This window comes from Megalobrama amblycephala, linkage group LG2, assembly GCF_018812025.1.
Source record: "Megalobrama amblycephala isolate DHTTF-2021 linkage group LG2, ASM1881202v1, whole genome shotgun sequence".
Taxonomy (NCBI): Eukaryota; Metazoa; Chordata; class Actinopteri; order Cypriniformes; family Xenocyprididae; genus Megalobrama; species Megalobrama amblycephala.
The window spans coordinates 1365914-1379565 of record NC_063045.1 but is presented as its reverse complement, the minus strand read 5'-3'; the positions used below and the strand labels follow the sequence as shown (position 1 = coordinate 1379565).

General features: G+C 34.9%; 2 protein-coding genes across 15 annotated transcripts in view; both read right to left on the bottom strand.

Moving 5' to 3' along the window:
• The window catches only part of LOC125263100 (zinc finger protein OZF-like), a 252439-nt gene that overhangs the window by 23742 nt on the left and 215045 nt on the right, over positions 1 to 13652 (bottom strand). For 3 of the 10 annotated variants that reach the window (XM_048181982.1, XM_048181981.1, XM_048181972.1), the window contains exons 1-3: positions 1556 to 1710; positions 1094 to 1130; positions 510 to 699 (exon numbers count right to left, since the gene is read on the bottom strand). In XM_048181982.1, the coding sequence (XP_048037939.1) occupies positions 510 to 546 (37 nt within the window). In that variant the 5' untranslated portion in view covers positions 547 to 699; positions 1094 to 1130; positions 1556 to 1710. The other 7 variants (XM_048181973.1, XM_048181976.1, XM_048181974.1 and 4 more) reach the window with 7 other exon arrangements.
• LOC125263114 (gastrula zinc finger protein XlCGF8.2DB-like) lies at positions 6783 to 13415 on the bottom strand. 5 transcript variants are annotated; one of them, XM_048182017.1, is made up of 4 exons: positions 13334 to 13415; positions 12851 to 12906; positions 8330 to 9088; positions 6783 to 7329 (listed from the first exon to the last, which is right to left on the bottom strand). In XM_048182017.1, the coding sequence occupies exons 2-4, from the start codon at positions 12852 to 12854 to the stop codon at positions 7253 to 7255; spliced, it is 840 nt and encodes a 279-aa protein (XP_048037974.1). In that variant the 5' UTR covers positions 12855 to 12906; positions 13334 to 13415; the 3' UTR covers positions 6783 to 7252. The 5 variants fall into 5 exon arrangements, with proteins under 5 accessions (XP_048037974.1, XP_048037973.1, XP_048037969.1 ...); XM_048182016.1 differs by lacking the exons at positions 12851 to 12906; positions 13334 to 13415 and adding an exon at positions 10713 to 10770 and having other exon boundaries at positions 6783 to 8138; XM_048182012.1 differs by lacking the exons at positions 12851 to 12906; positions 13334 to 13415 and adding an exon at positions 10713 to 10770.

Sequence of the window (13652 nt, the reverse complement as noted above, 5' to 3'; positions counted from 1 at the left end):
TGATAATCGCGCGCGGTATTCATCCCGGTGTGTACAGGCCTTAATGTTTAAATTCATATGATCATGAAACTCTACAAATGATTTTAACAGATGTTGTACAATGATTATTAGCTTTTGTTAAAGCACAACACATTTGCTGCCATTACGGTTTAATGCAGGTAAGGAAATGTTTTTATTTTGGATCTGTACAATTGCTTTTTAATGGCTGTCTATATTGGTCAAATTAACCCATGAACAGTAAGATTGTATAAAATTTCTGTGCACATAGCCTTACCATGCAAGTTCATGATCCTAAATGAGAAAACGTCAGAAATTTTCAAGAAAAGAAAAAAACAGGTTAACTGATATTTCTGACAACTCAAAAATCAAAAAACAACAGTACAAGGGGTAACTTTTTTCCCACAACTACAACAGATTTTTTCCACTTCAACAGATACAAATCTGATGAACTGCTTTATTTCCTTATTGTTCTTCAGCCTCATGAATGAAGATCATGAATAAACACCAACCTCTTTGTTTCATTCTGCAGTGTTCTGGATCTCTCATCTTCTCACTGTCCTTCAATAAACTCTGTCTTTGCAGATTTCAGCTCTTCCTGATGGTTTGATGCTCATCTTCACTTGTAGACTGATGGGAATATTCCAGCATTTATTGGTGAATTGCAGTGGGAGGAGCTTCACTGAAGGAGGAGGAGCAGATCTGACAAAATCAAGAAGAAATCACAGAGTTCATTTTTAAGTATTTATATGTAGTAAAATAAATGTAAAATAAAATTGCAAAGTGTTTTATGTTTATTCAAAGTCTCTCTCTTTTATTTCTAAGAATTGTATCCACATACTTAACTCCTACATTTTCTAACCTCTCATAATAGGCAAATAGGAAAAAATGAACAACACAATTAAAAGATGCCAAACAGAAACAATGTAAAAATAAAAAATGAAAGAATAAACAAAACAGAAAAAATATATTTACAAACTTGTAAGAATCCAAAAACCCACCAAATGAGTTAGCAGATATGTTTTTTTGTGTTTTAGTTTTTTATGAAACACATTTTTATCACAGATTAATTAAATAATGCCATTATGATACTTACCTATATCCTGTAGATGTCTCTGGCTGGTCATGTCGTTCTGTTGATACCGATAAAATGATCTTAATGTGGTAATTTACAGATCTGAAGACATCAGCATAATGAATGAGGTGAAAATATGATTTATTAACATGAAATAAAGAGGATTTTCAGCTGCTCTGATAATAGTGATGATCCATAGACTATCAATATCATTAAACAAGACATTCAGGATCAGAAGCAGATCATCTCACTTTATTCTAAGCATTTGCTGATAGAAACGGATTGTTTGAGTCACAATATATGCTGAAAGCCTATAAAAGTGTAATTAATATTATTTTTCAAATGATAGCATCAACATAAAGACAGACACGTAACGACATTCTTTATGAATCATTGTAATTTGTCCACGAGTATAGTTCAATTTCCTAATAACTACATTAGTACATTTATAACAATAGAGTAATTAGTTAGTTAGCATCTTACCGTTTTGTATGTGAAGAAAAACAGACTTAATAAAACCTTCTTCTTTTTAGCTAGCAGACACAAATAATGCGATGAAAACCATTCAGAAATGAGCCCGTAAATGATATTTAAACTCTGTAAAGAGTATTTTACAATCACGCGAAAGAGCTTGAACTGTTTACCTCAGAAGACTCGACGCTGAGGGGAGCGCGCTAGTGATGACGTCATCGCCGCGAGGGGCGTGCCAAATACAAAAAAAAACGTGCCAAATACATGCTTACAACTACAAAACATATAACAAAAATAATTGCATCTTGTGGCTTTTAGATGTAACAAATTGTGAACAAATTATGAATTATACTAACTATTCTTGATGCAAGAATCAGCATATAATTTGAAGTTTAATACCATGAGAAGCAAAAAAAAAAAAAAAGAAAAGAAAAAAAAGTAGAAACAAATGAGACATTTCTCTCTTTATTAACTAACAAGATAGCAAAAGAATAAAAGTGAAGACCAGTTGCAAACCTACATGACAGTATCTTACATTTGTTTTCTCTAGATACGCTATAAGTGGAAGAATAACTAGTTTTTTAAAGATCAAGTTAAAAATTAACCAGCTTCTTCTTCAGCTTCCTGAACAAATATTGTCCATCTTGGAGTTGATCTGAATCTCACAGTTGAAACTGCTGGTCTTGAAGATGAACTTTCTTCACTGTGACAAATTTAGATGATGTTTCTTTGTCTTGTCGTTTGTTATAGCTTGTTAGTACAAATTTATTTTGAAGAGATCTTATTGCTTGATTTTATTATTGTGTCACATTTGGTGGTGTTAAACTTGAATATGCTGGATCTGAAGATGAACTACACTTAATGTAGTTCACACCCATAACCCTATCTCTCCACCCATTAAACAGGTTAAGCTCCACCTTGAGCTCCAGAGAGGTGGAGCCGGAGGTCATTTGGCTCTGCAGTGAAATCCACTTGAATAAAAGACGACTCGCAACCCTCAACTAGGAGTCACCACACATTATAAAACGAATAGTACCGGCCCTTATGTGTTCAGCCGTGTTCAAAGCCATTGTAAATTTCTGGAAAACATTCAGCTGACCGCATTGCATTATTGCCGCTGCACCACTGAGTGTGTATGTTGCTGCATCTGTCTTAGCAACCACTCTTAACAATGTAATCATGTTTGTTCTTCTCAATTGATTTTGTTCCTTGAAGCTTATTGAATTATGTAGAAGAGTATTGTGATATATATATCAAGTGACCAAGTGTATTATTACCTGCATTCAGATTAAGCATTCTCCTTCAGGTCACATGAATGTGGTTTCTCCTGTGAATGAACTTTCAGGTGGATCTTCAGGGTTGAAGCCTTCAAAAATGTTTTGCCACATTGATCACATTCATAGTTTCTCTCCAGAGTGGATTTTCATGTGTATCTTAAGGTTTGATGATTGTTTATAACTCTTTACACATTGATCACATGTGAACGGCTTCTCTCCAGTGTGGATCATCATGTGAACCTTAAATCTGTTTTTGTATGTGAAACTCTTTCCACACTGACGGCAGGTGAAACATTGAAAGAGTTTTTTCTCCAGTTTTGACATGATGATGTTTCTCCTCTTCACTCTCCTCATTCTTCACCACCAGGTCTGAAATGACAGTAAAAATAAGTAAAATAAAAATCTGAGAAATGGAAGCGAAAGTAGACAACAGCAACATCTCAGGTTACGACTGTTACCATGGTTCCCTGAGAAGTGGAACATAAATTATGTCACTGTGGGAATGCTCCTTGTGAGCCGAAATCTTGATTGGCTACTGCAGTCAGGTGCATATAAAGGCTATATGTTGTCAAAAGTATTTTACACAAATGAACTAATTTTAAATAAAAAAAATTAACCGTTGTAGATTTTTTACTTGACACACTTACGACTTACCTCCTAAAAATAGTTTAAAATAAAATAGCTCAGGTCATATGTAGTTTGGCCTTCTAATGTTGACAATCAATGTGAATGTTTATCAAATTTTATTTCACTGTCCATTCAACTGATTTTCAGGCCTAATTTTGTACCTTGCACATAAAAAGTGTCCCTATATTATTTTTATATTTCTGGTTACAGCCTGTATGGTCCGGGTCAAATTGACCCTGGATTCAATACAATTCCCCAAAAATCACACTAAAAAACAAAATACAACCATGTACAAATAATTAACTTTTAATATCAATACTTTTCACACATTACATAAATATATGAATTTATGATTTATAAAAATGTTTTTAACCACTATTTATAAGACTGTCCATCCATTTGACATTTACTATTATACATTTATAACAACAATATATTAGCCTAAACCTAAAGTAATCTTGACCAACTATATATCATTTGAAAGCTTTCAGACTCTAGTTTTCATACCTGGTGACTGAATTTTAAAAGAAATGACAGAGCAATAGAGAAATGACACACTGTGATTCTCTCTGTATGTTTTTTATATGCGTTTTAGAGATTGAATTCAACTAAAATATCATATAACATTACTGCCCAAACTACTACATAAATATTTTGAAAAGTATGGAAAAATATGGTTCAGATCACTCAAATCATATATGGAAATCAAAGAGTCCTTATATGTCACCGGAGGAGTCTGGGTGTTATCTGTGGAAAAGTTTGGTGCTGCACACACAAAAGAAAACCTTACTAAAAGTTTTTTTATTATTATTATTATTATTTTAGATTTCAACCTAAAATTTGGCACAGAACTCATTCAGATATTTAGCTTTGATTTTCTTTACGTTTTAGAGTTGAAAATTTTTTTAAATTATTATTTTACTTCCACAATAATCACAATAAAAAAATTTCTTATTTCGCTTGAATGTATTTTTTTTTTAGTACTGCCCTTCGGAAGCAACAGAAGATACTTGCATGTTTCCCGGAAGACAAATTAAATACAATTTATCTTGATCTTCAAATTCAAAACGTTTTCACCCCCCATCTATTAATGCATCATGTTTCCTTCTGGAGCATCAGTGAATGTTTGAACCTTTTTTAATAACTGTGTTTGAGTCCCTCAGTTGTCCTCAGTGTGAAAAGACAGATCTCAAAATCACACAGTCACTGCTGGAAAGGGTTCAAATATGCAAAAAATGCTGGAAAACTGAAGAATCTGCAGGAGCTGGAGGATTTTTCTGAAGAACAGAGCTCAGTTTAACTGCTCAGGACAAACAAGAGACTCATGAATATGCTGGATCTGAAGATGAACTACACTTACTGTAGTTCACACCCATAACCCTATCTCTCCACCCATTAAACAGGTTAAGCTCCACCTTGAGCTCCAGAGAGGTGGAGCCGGAGGTCATTTGGCTCTGCAGTGAAATCCACTTGAATAAAAGACGACTCGCAACCCTCAACTAGGAGTCACCACACATTATAAAACGAATAGTACCGGCCCTTGATTCTGATGTGTTCAGCCGTGTTCAAAGCCATTGTAAATTTCTGGAAAACATTCGGCTGACCGCATTGCATTATTGCCGCTGCACCACTGAGTGTGTATGTTGCTGCCATCACAAAACACAAAAACAGTCGTGGATCATCAGGTAACCACACACAGTATTGAGAATCAATGGTTCACATACTTATGAATGGGGCCATATTAATAAATTCAGCTATTGTTTTGTCTTGTGAACTAAATGTAAACAATCTTTTATGTAAAATATCTTACTCAGGACAGTACTAAATAAAAAAATTATTTTGTTAAAATTATTAACATTTTCACAGATTCTGCAAGTTGTTCACATACTTTTTCTTGGAACTGTATATTGCATGGATGGAGCAAACACATAATGTAAGTGTCTAAATAGTTCCAATGAATGATAAATGAAATTAAACTTAATGTTGTTAAACTAAATGCATGAAGGAAACTGCTGAAATAACTACAGTAACAACACTGAAATAAGAGTGCGTGGTTTATCTATCAATCAGATGCGCTTTAAACACCCAGCACATTTTCTTTCTAAATCATCGTAAAACAGGAATGTGCTCCATATAAAGGGAACAAAGAGGGATTTTCTTACTATTCCATGAAGAAAAGTTAGGATCTCTCATGTTCTCACTGTCCTTCAATAAACTCTGTCTTTGCAGATTTCAGCTCTTCCTGATGGTTTGATACGCGTCTTCACTTGTAGACTGATGGGAATATTCCAGCATTTATTGGTGAATTGCAGTGGGAGGAGCTTTGAAGATTTTTGATCACAAAGCTTCAACGGCGTGTTTCAGAGTTCTGGATGACTTTTTGAGACTGTAACAGTCGTTTGGTGAAACAACAAGCCATGACTGTTGGGTGAAACCACCAGTGATGAGAAGATTTGGTCATGTCCTATGACGTGATTCTCCAATGAGATGCTGTTATGGAGCTTAGACACGCCCTGTACTGTTTTACTTTGTGCATTGATTGCATCATGTGACACTCGTGGAACTTTGACTGATAACTTTAGAAAGTGTCCTAATATCCCCAATAATAACAATAATGCGTAGATTAAGATATCATAAGTTCTAATAAGCACGTCAAGCACATATAAGGCATCATTATTCTGGATATAATTAACCCTTTTAGATTTCTCAATGATTGTCCTTTTGGAGGTAATTTAAAATGTTGAGTTCAGAGCACCAAAATCACATGATTTCAGTAAATGAGGCTTCGTAACATCATAAGTGTTTTGAAACTTCAATAGTTTACATGACTTTGGCAGTTTGATACACGCTCCGAATCACTGATTCAAAACCTATGATTCGTAAAGAATCAAAGCTTCATGAAGCAGTGTTTTGAAATCACCCTTCACTGGATATTGTGGCCATTCAAATGCAAATCATCTCACTTTATTATACACTAAGTATTTGATAGAGAAACAAACAAAACATAAAACCATCTTCAAGTTAACAGACACACAAATAGCACCAAACCCGATGAAAACAATTCAGAAATATTTAAACTTTGTAAAGTGTATTTTACAATTACATGAAATAGCGTGAACGGCTCACCTCAAAGGCTGAAGGGAACGCGTGAATGATGGCATCACAGTCGTGAGGCAAAATCAAATGTGAGTTATCAAAAACACATCAAATACTGTTTACAACGGCAAAACATCAATAAAACAAAAATAAGTGTATTTCTTGGCTTTTAGATGGAACAAATCATTCATTTATTCTTGATGCAAGAAGAATCAGTAGACAATAACTTAAAAAGTAAGTAAAAGTAGAAATTAATGAGACAAATCTCTCTCTTTATTGACTAACAAGACAGCAAAGCATCTCAAGAGAATAAAAGTGAAGGACCACTCCGTAGCTACATGACAGTATATCTTACATCTGTGTTTTCTAACTAAACTATAAGTGGAAGAATAACTAGTTTTAAAAACAACAATGAAGAACAAGTTAAAATTAAATCAGCTTCTTCTTCAGCTTCTACTTTCCTTCTTATGAGTGTAAACAAACTACAAGCTATACATATTATAAGATATTGTCCATCTTTGAGTAGATCTAAAATCTCACAGTTGAAACTTCTGTTCTTGAAGATCACCTTGATTCACTGTGACAAATTAGATGAATTTTCTTTGTCCTGTCACTCGTTGTGGCTGGTTAGGACTTGGGTTGGACTCCAGTTCTGGAATTGAATACTTAAGGTCAGGAATCTGGTTCTTGTTATAAAACATTATCAGCATTAGGGGGCGTATGATGGTCGAGGAGACAGAACGAGCAAGAGGGAGATTTGAAGAAAGACTGTAGAAAAAGAGATGGCTAAGAGACAAAAAAGAGAAAAGCTCATAATATGAAGCAGTATGATCAGGAAAGAGCTTTACGACCCACGTTAATATTAGAAAAGCTTTTCAGCGCTGGAGAGAGCTAAGCGGGAAGGCCTGAAAACAGATGTGGAGGCTGCTTTAATTTCCGCTTCATACGAGAGAGGGTTGCATTTGTTTGTTCAGCAACAGGCTTGTTCGACTTGATGCCGGCCGCACAGACCGATCGGCGGCTGACTTCAAAGTACCGTGAGTACCGGGTATTCGAGTCAGCCAGCGCAGTTTCTCAAGAGGAGCTGCACGAACTCTGATGACGACACAGCTGATTCATAATTGGCCGGATTCACTGCATGACAATGATCACGTGTTTCATGTTTATTGTCATGCCTTCAGTTCCACTAATGCTCACAAATCTGTTTTTTAACAGGTAAAGCTCTTTTCATGTAGTTGCAAAGTTATATTGTCTCATGTTTATCAAAATAAAACTGATAAAATACGTTGACTTCACTATATTTGGTGTTCGAATAATGTGCTCATGTTGAACTTTATTCTTGTAAAAACAGACGCTGTAAGCAGTACATAAAGTACTGCATGAAAACATCAAGTGTAACATCAGTGTATTAGTCAAATATTGCATTTACTTAAGTTCAGCTGTGATAAAGCATGCAAACGCAGCATGAGCATCACTACGGGAAGCAGAAAGTGTCCAACTTCACGTCTCTGTTTTCAGCTCCTCCCCGCCTGCATGCGGCTACTCTCACCGATCGGTTACATCCAGCTGCAGCCGATGTCGAACACACCTAATAACTTTGAGAAATAACATACCCACCTTTAATTGTGCGTTTGCTAGTTATATATTTGTTCTTTTTGAATTACTGTTTACTTGTCTTTAATGCTTGAAATTTATATTAGGAAACACAAGGAAAAAAGTTCCTTGTGTTCTTACTTCCTTATTATTGTGTCACGTTTGGTGCTGGATCTGAAGATGATCTACTTACTGTGATTGTATTTCATATGACTGCGTAGAGAAGATGACTGTTTGAAACTCTTCCCACATGCAGTGCAGTGATACGGTTTCTCTCCAGTGTGAATCATCGTGTGTGCTTTTAAATAATCTGACCGACTGAATCTCTTGTCGCAGTGTGAACACTTGTAAGGTTTCTCTCCAGTGTGGATCATCTGGTGCTGTTTTAAATGTCCAGCTCTAATAAAAGTCTTCTCACACTCAAAGCACATGTGATTTCTTACACCAGTATGTATTTTCTGATGAACTTTTAAATTCTGCACATGTGTAAAACTCTTTCCACACAAAGAACATGAATGGGGTTTCTCCTTTGAATGAACTTTCAGGTGGATCATCAGGCCTGAAGCCCTCAGAAATGTTTTACAACATTGATCACATTCATGTACTTTCTCTCTAGTGTGGATGTTCATGTGACGCGTAAGGGTTCCTTTTTGTGCAAAACTCTTTCCACACCGATCGCATGTGTGCCGTTTCTCTCCAGTGTGGATCCTCATGTGAACACTGAGATTCTGTTTGCGTCTAAAACTCACTCCACACTGATCACATGTGTACGGTTTCTCTCCAGTGTGGATCCTCATGTGAATCTTGAGATTCTTTTTGCGTGTTAAACTCTTTCCACACAGATGGCAGGTGACACATTTCTTCTCTTTTCTTTTAGGTAAAGAAACACTTTCAGTCTGTGAGCGAGTTTTTCTTCTAGTTTGTACATGATGATGTTTCTCCTCCATCAGGCCTGAAATGATAGTAAAAGTTCCCATGTTTCTGTAACGTTTTTAAAAACCATACAACAGTGACACAGTTCTGACAGTCTCTCAGATGGATATTTATTTTAATGAAAACTTTGTTCCTGTACTGATTTTAAATTATCAATTACAAGCCGAATTCCGGAAATGTTGGGACATCTTTTAAATTTGAATAAAATGAAAACTAAAAGACTTTCAAACCACATGAGCACTTATTTTTATCAAAAATAGAACATGGATAACATAAAACGTTTAGGAGAAATCTTACACTTTTATCCAATAAATAAGCTCATTTCAATTTTGATGCCTGCTACAGGTCTCAAAAAAGTTGGCACGGGGGCAACAAATGGCTGAAAAAGCAAGAAAAAAAAATGGGAGAACATCTAGCAACTAATTAAGTTAATTGATATCAGGTCTGTAACATGATTAGCTATAAAAGGGATGTCTTAGAGAGGCAGAGACTTTCAGAAGTAAAGATCGGCAGAGCTGTGAAAGAGTGCTGGGTTAAAAACAACTCAAGTTGGGTTGAAAATGGACAAACCCAGCGATTGGGTTAAATGTTTGCCCAACGTACTGGGTAGTTTTATTTAACCCAACTATTGTGTAAAAATTGCTGTATTGCTTGCTTAAAATGAATCCAAAATATGTTGGAAATTTAATATAATAAATTATTTAAAATATAATAATTCAACAATAAACATTTATTAAATTGTTTATTAATAAATGATCACCTTTTGATTATTATTGTTGCCTCTAGTAATTGTCTGATTTTTAATTTCCAACCTATTTTGGGTTCATTTTGGCCAGCCACAGTCATTTTTAAACAATAGTTGAGTTAAATAAAACTGCCCAGCACGTTGGGCAAACAACCCAAGTGCTGGGTTAAAACAACCCAATCGCTGGGTTTGTCCATTTTCAACCCAACTTGGGTTGTTTTTAACCCAGCATTTTTAGAGTGTAACAATAATGGAAATATGAGGATTATCAGTATATCCTGCCAGTCTGTCATCATAGTTATGCATTTCAATTCACTAACTTGAAATTCAATTCAATATCAGTTATTTTGGATATACTGTATATCAGGTCAGTATGTCAAATTTTTTTTAAGAAAAAAAAAAACTCAACTAATGCTGTAAAATTTACTTTCAATTTTAATATTGAAGGTTAAAATGAACTGATTTGCAAACGAACTTAAACTACACTTAAGGAATTTTTTGATATAATACAATAATAAAGTTATAATAGGCCTACTCACTTTAAAATAATTTCTACTCCTTCTCTTGAACTGATGAGGCGATACAGCGGCATGGCACATTAAAGAGCGCCAAAACGGTTTATGTTTTTTTATTACGTAGTAAAATGGGCAGAATTTGAAATATGAGACTTTGTTTCATGTCAAAAGCAACAAACCACAAATCTTATTGTGATTTATTGGATGGTTACGTATCCTCGCGCTTTTCTAAGTGGGTATACGGAAATCTTTAACCTTTCCTAGTGGGTATACGGCGTATACCTACATATCACGTAGACTACACCACTGTCTACAGTGCATAACATCATCAAGATTCAGAGAAACTGGAGAAATCTCTGTGCGTAAGGGACAAGGCCAAATACCTTTATTGGATGCCTGTGGTCTTCTGGCCCTCAGACGACACTGCATCACTCATCGGCATGATTGTGTCAATGACATTACTAAATGGTCCCAGGAACACTTCCAGAAACCACTGTTGGTAAACACAATCCGACGTGCCATCTGCAGATGCCAACTAAAGCTCTATCATGCAAAAATGGATTGTTTCTAAGTAGAAAAGTGTTCTGTGGTCATACGAGTCCATATCTGACATTCTTGTTGGAAATCACGGACACCATGTCCTCCAGGCTAAAGACGAGGGAGACCTTCCAGCGTGTTATCAGTGTTCAGTTCAAAAGCCAGCATCTCTGATGGTATGGGGGTGCATGAGTGCATACGGTATGGGCAGCTTGCATGTTTTGGAAGGCACTATGAACACTGAAAGGTATATAAGGGTTTTAGAGCAGCATTTGCTCTCCTCCAGACAACGTCTATTTCAGGGAAGGCCTTGTGTATTCCAGCAGGACAATGCAAAACTACATACTGCAGCTATTGCAACAGCATAGCTTCGTTGTAGAAGAGTCCGGGTGCTGAATTGGCCTGCCTGCAGTCCAGATCTTTCACCTATAGAGAACATTTGGTGCATCATTAAATGAAAAACGACCACAAACTCTACAGCAGCTGGAAACCTATATCAGGCAAGAATGGAACCAAATTCCAACACCAAAACTCCAGAAACTCATAACCTCAATGCCCAGATGTCTTCACACTGTTTTGAAAAGAAGAGGAGATGCTACACCATGGTAAACATGCCCCTGTCCCAAATATTTTGAGACCCGTAGCAGGCATCACATTTGAAATGAGCTAATTTTGTGCATAAAATTGTAAGATTTCTCAGTTTAAACAATTATGTTAACTATGTTCTATTGTGAATAAAATATTGGCTCATGTGATTTGAAAGTCTTTTATTTTAAATTTTATTCAAATTTTAAAAATGTCCCAACTTTTCTGGAATTCGGGTTGTAATTAGCCATTGTAAATTTTTCACACAACATTGTTATGACACAATATCCTCTCCTTTTAAAAATAAGAGTGTTACTTAAAATGATGACACCCAGGAAGTGACATCATTTAAACTCTTTCTAGAGTTTGTTTTGGATATTGCTACTTACCATTAAAAATCTGTAATCTTTTATACTAATTCACACATTTAAGTATTTATGTTCACCTATCCATCCACACTCTAAAAAATACTGGGTTATTTTTTCAACCCAAATTCTGTAGCCCAAATTCTGTGTGTGTAAAAGTGATTTTGTAATGTCTAAGATTTCTAGGTTTAATTTCAAACCCATTTTAATCCAAATTGGGTTGTTTTTAACCCAGCATTTTTTTTTTTTTTTTTAGAGTGTAGTAAAGTAACTTAAGTAAATTAATTGCAAAATTAAGTTTTTTTTATACTAATTCACAAACTATATATCTTTTTATTTCTAAGAATTTCATCCACCCGTTTAAATTCTTACATTTATCTACTTTTCATTAATAACATTTATGGGGGAAACAAATAGATGCCAAATTTAAGCAATGTAAGAATAAAAATTATAGAATAAACAAACAGGAAAATATAATTTTACAATTTTGAGAGTTACCACCAAATAAACCACCAACTGTGTTTAATGCAAAGGATTAGTTCACTTTAAAATGAAAATTAAAATGAAATTTCTTCTTTCTGATGAACACAATCTGAGTTATATTAAAAATATCCTGATGCATCCAAGCTTTATAATGACAGTGAACGGGAAATGAGTATGAAGATGAAAAAAAAATGCATCCATCCATCATAAACTTACTCCATACGGCTGCAGGGGGTTAAAGTTGAAAATTGAAGGTGGTATGATGGAAACTAGATATTTTACTTCATAACTTGTTAAATATGATATTTTTCTTACACAACTGCAAAGCTAGGATGCGTCAGGATATCTATTAATAAAACTCTGATTGCGTTCATCAGAAAGAAGAAAGTCATATACACACACGAGGAATGCTTGAGGGTGAGTAAAGCTTGAGGTAATTTTCAGTTGAAAGTGAACTAATCCTTTAACAACTTTTTTATGAAGTCTTAGTTTTGTGTTTTATATGAAACATGGTTTATCACAGAATGAAAAAATGCCATTATGATATTTACCCATATCTTGAAGATGTCAAAATAGTTGATTGTGTAGTTTGTTGATCTCCTCAAGTCTGTTGACACCAATAAAATTATCTTAATGTGGCAATTTACAGATGAAGACATCAGCATAATGAATGAGGTGAAAACAGGATCTATTGACATTAAATAAAGAGGCTTTTTTTCAGCTGCTCTGATAATAGTGATGATCCATAGACTATCAATACTCATTAAACAAGACATTCAGGATCAGCAGCAGATCACCTCAATTTATTCTTAGCATTTGCTGATAGAAACAGATTGTTTGAGTCAGAATATATGCTGAAAACCTATATTGCTAATATTACTAATTTCTCAAAAACGCAAATCAAAAACAAAAGCAGTAGGATAAGACATACACTATGAAAACCATCTTTATCAAACATTGTATGTGTAAATAAAGTTCGATTTCCTAATAACTACAATCATAACAATAAAGTAATTAATTCGTTAGCATCTTACCGTTTTGTATGTGAAGAGAAGCAGACGAAGCATAGACCTTCTTCTTTAAGTGTTCTTCAGATAACAGACACACAAATAGCGCCGAACCCGATGAAAATCATTCAGAAATGACCCCGTAAAATGATATTTAAACTGTGTAAAGAGGTAAATATTATGGATCTAACGCGAAACAGCGTGAACTGCTCACCTCAGAATTGGGAGCGCGCGCTAGAGATGACGTCATCGGCGCGAGGCAAAGTCAACTGTAGACTATCAAAAACGAAAATTTGTTTCTATTTGTTAACATTTTCATATTATTTAACTTATATTTCTATCTTTT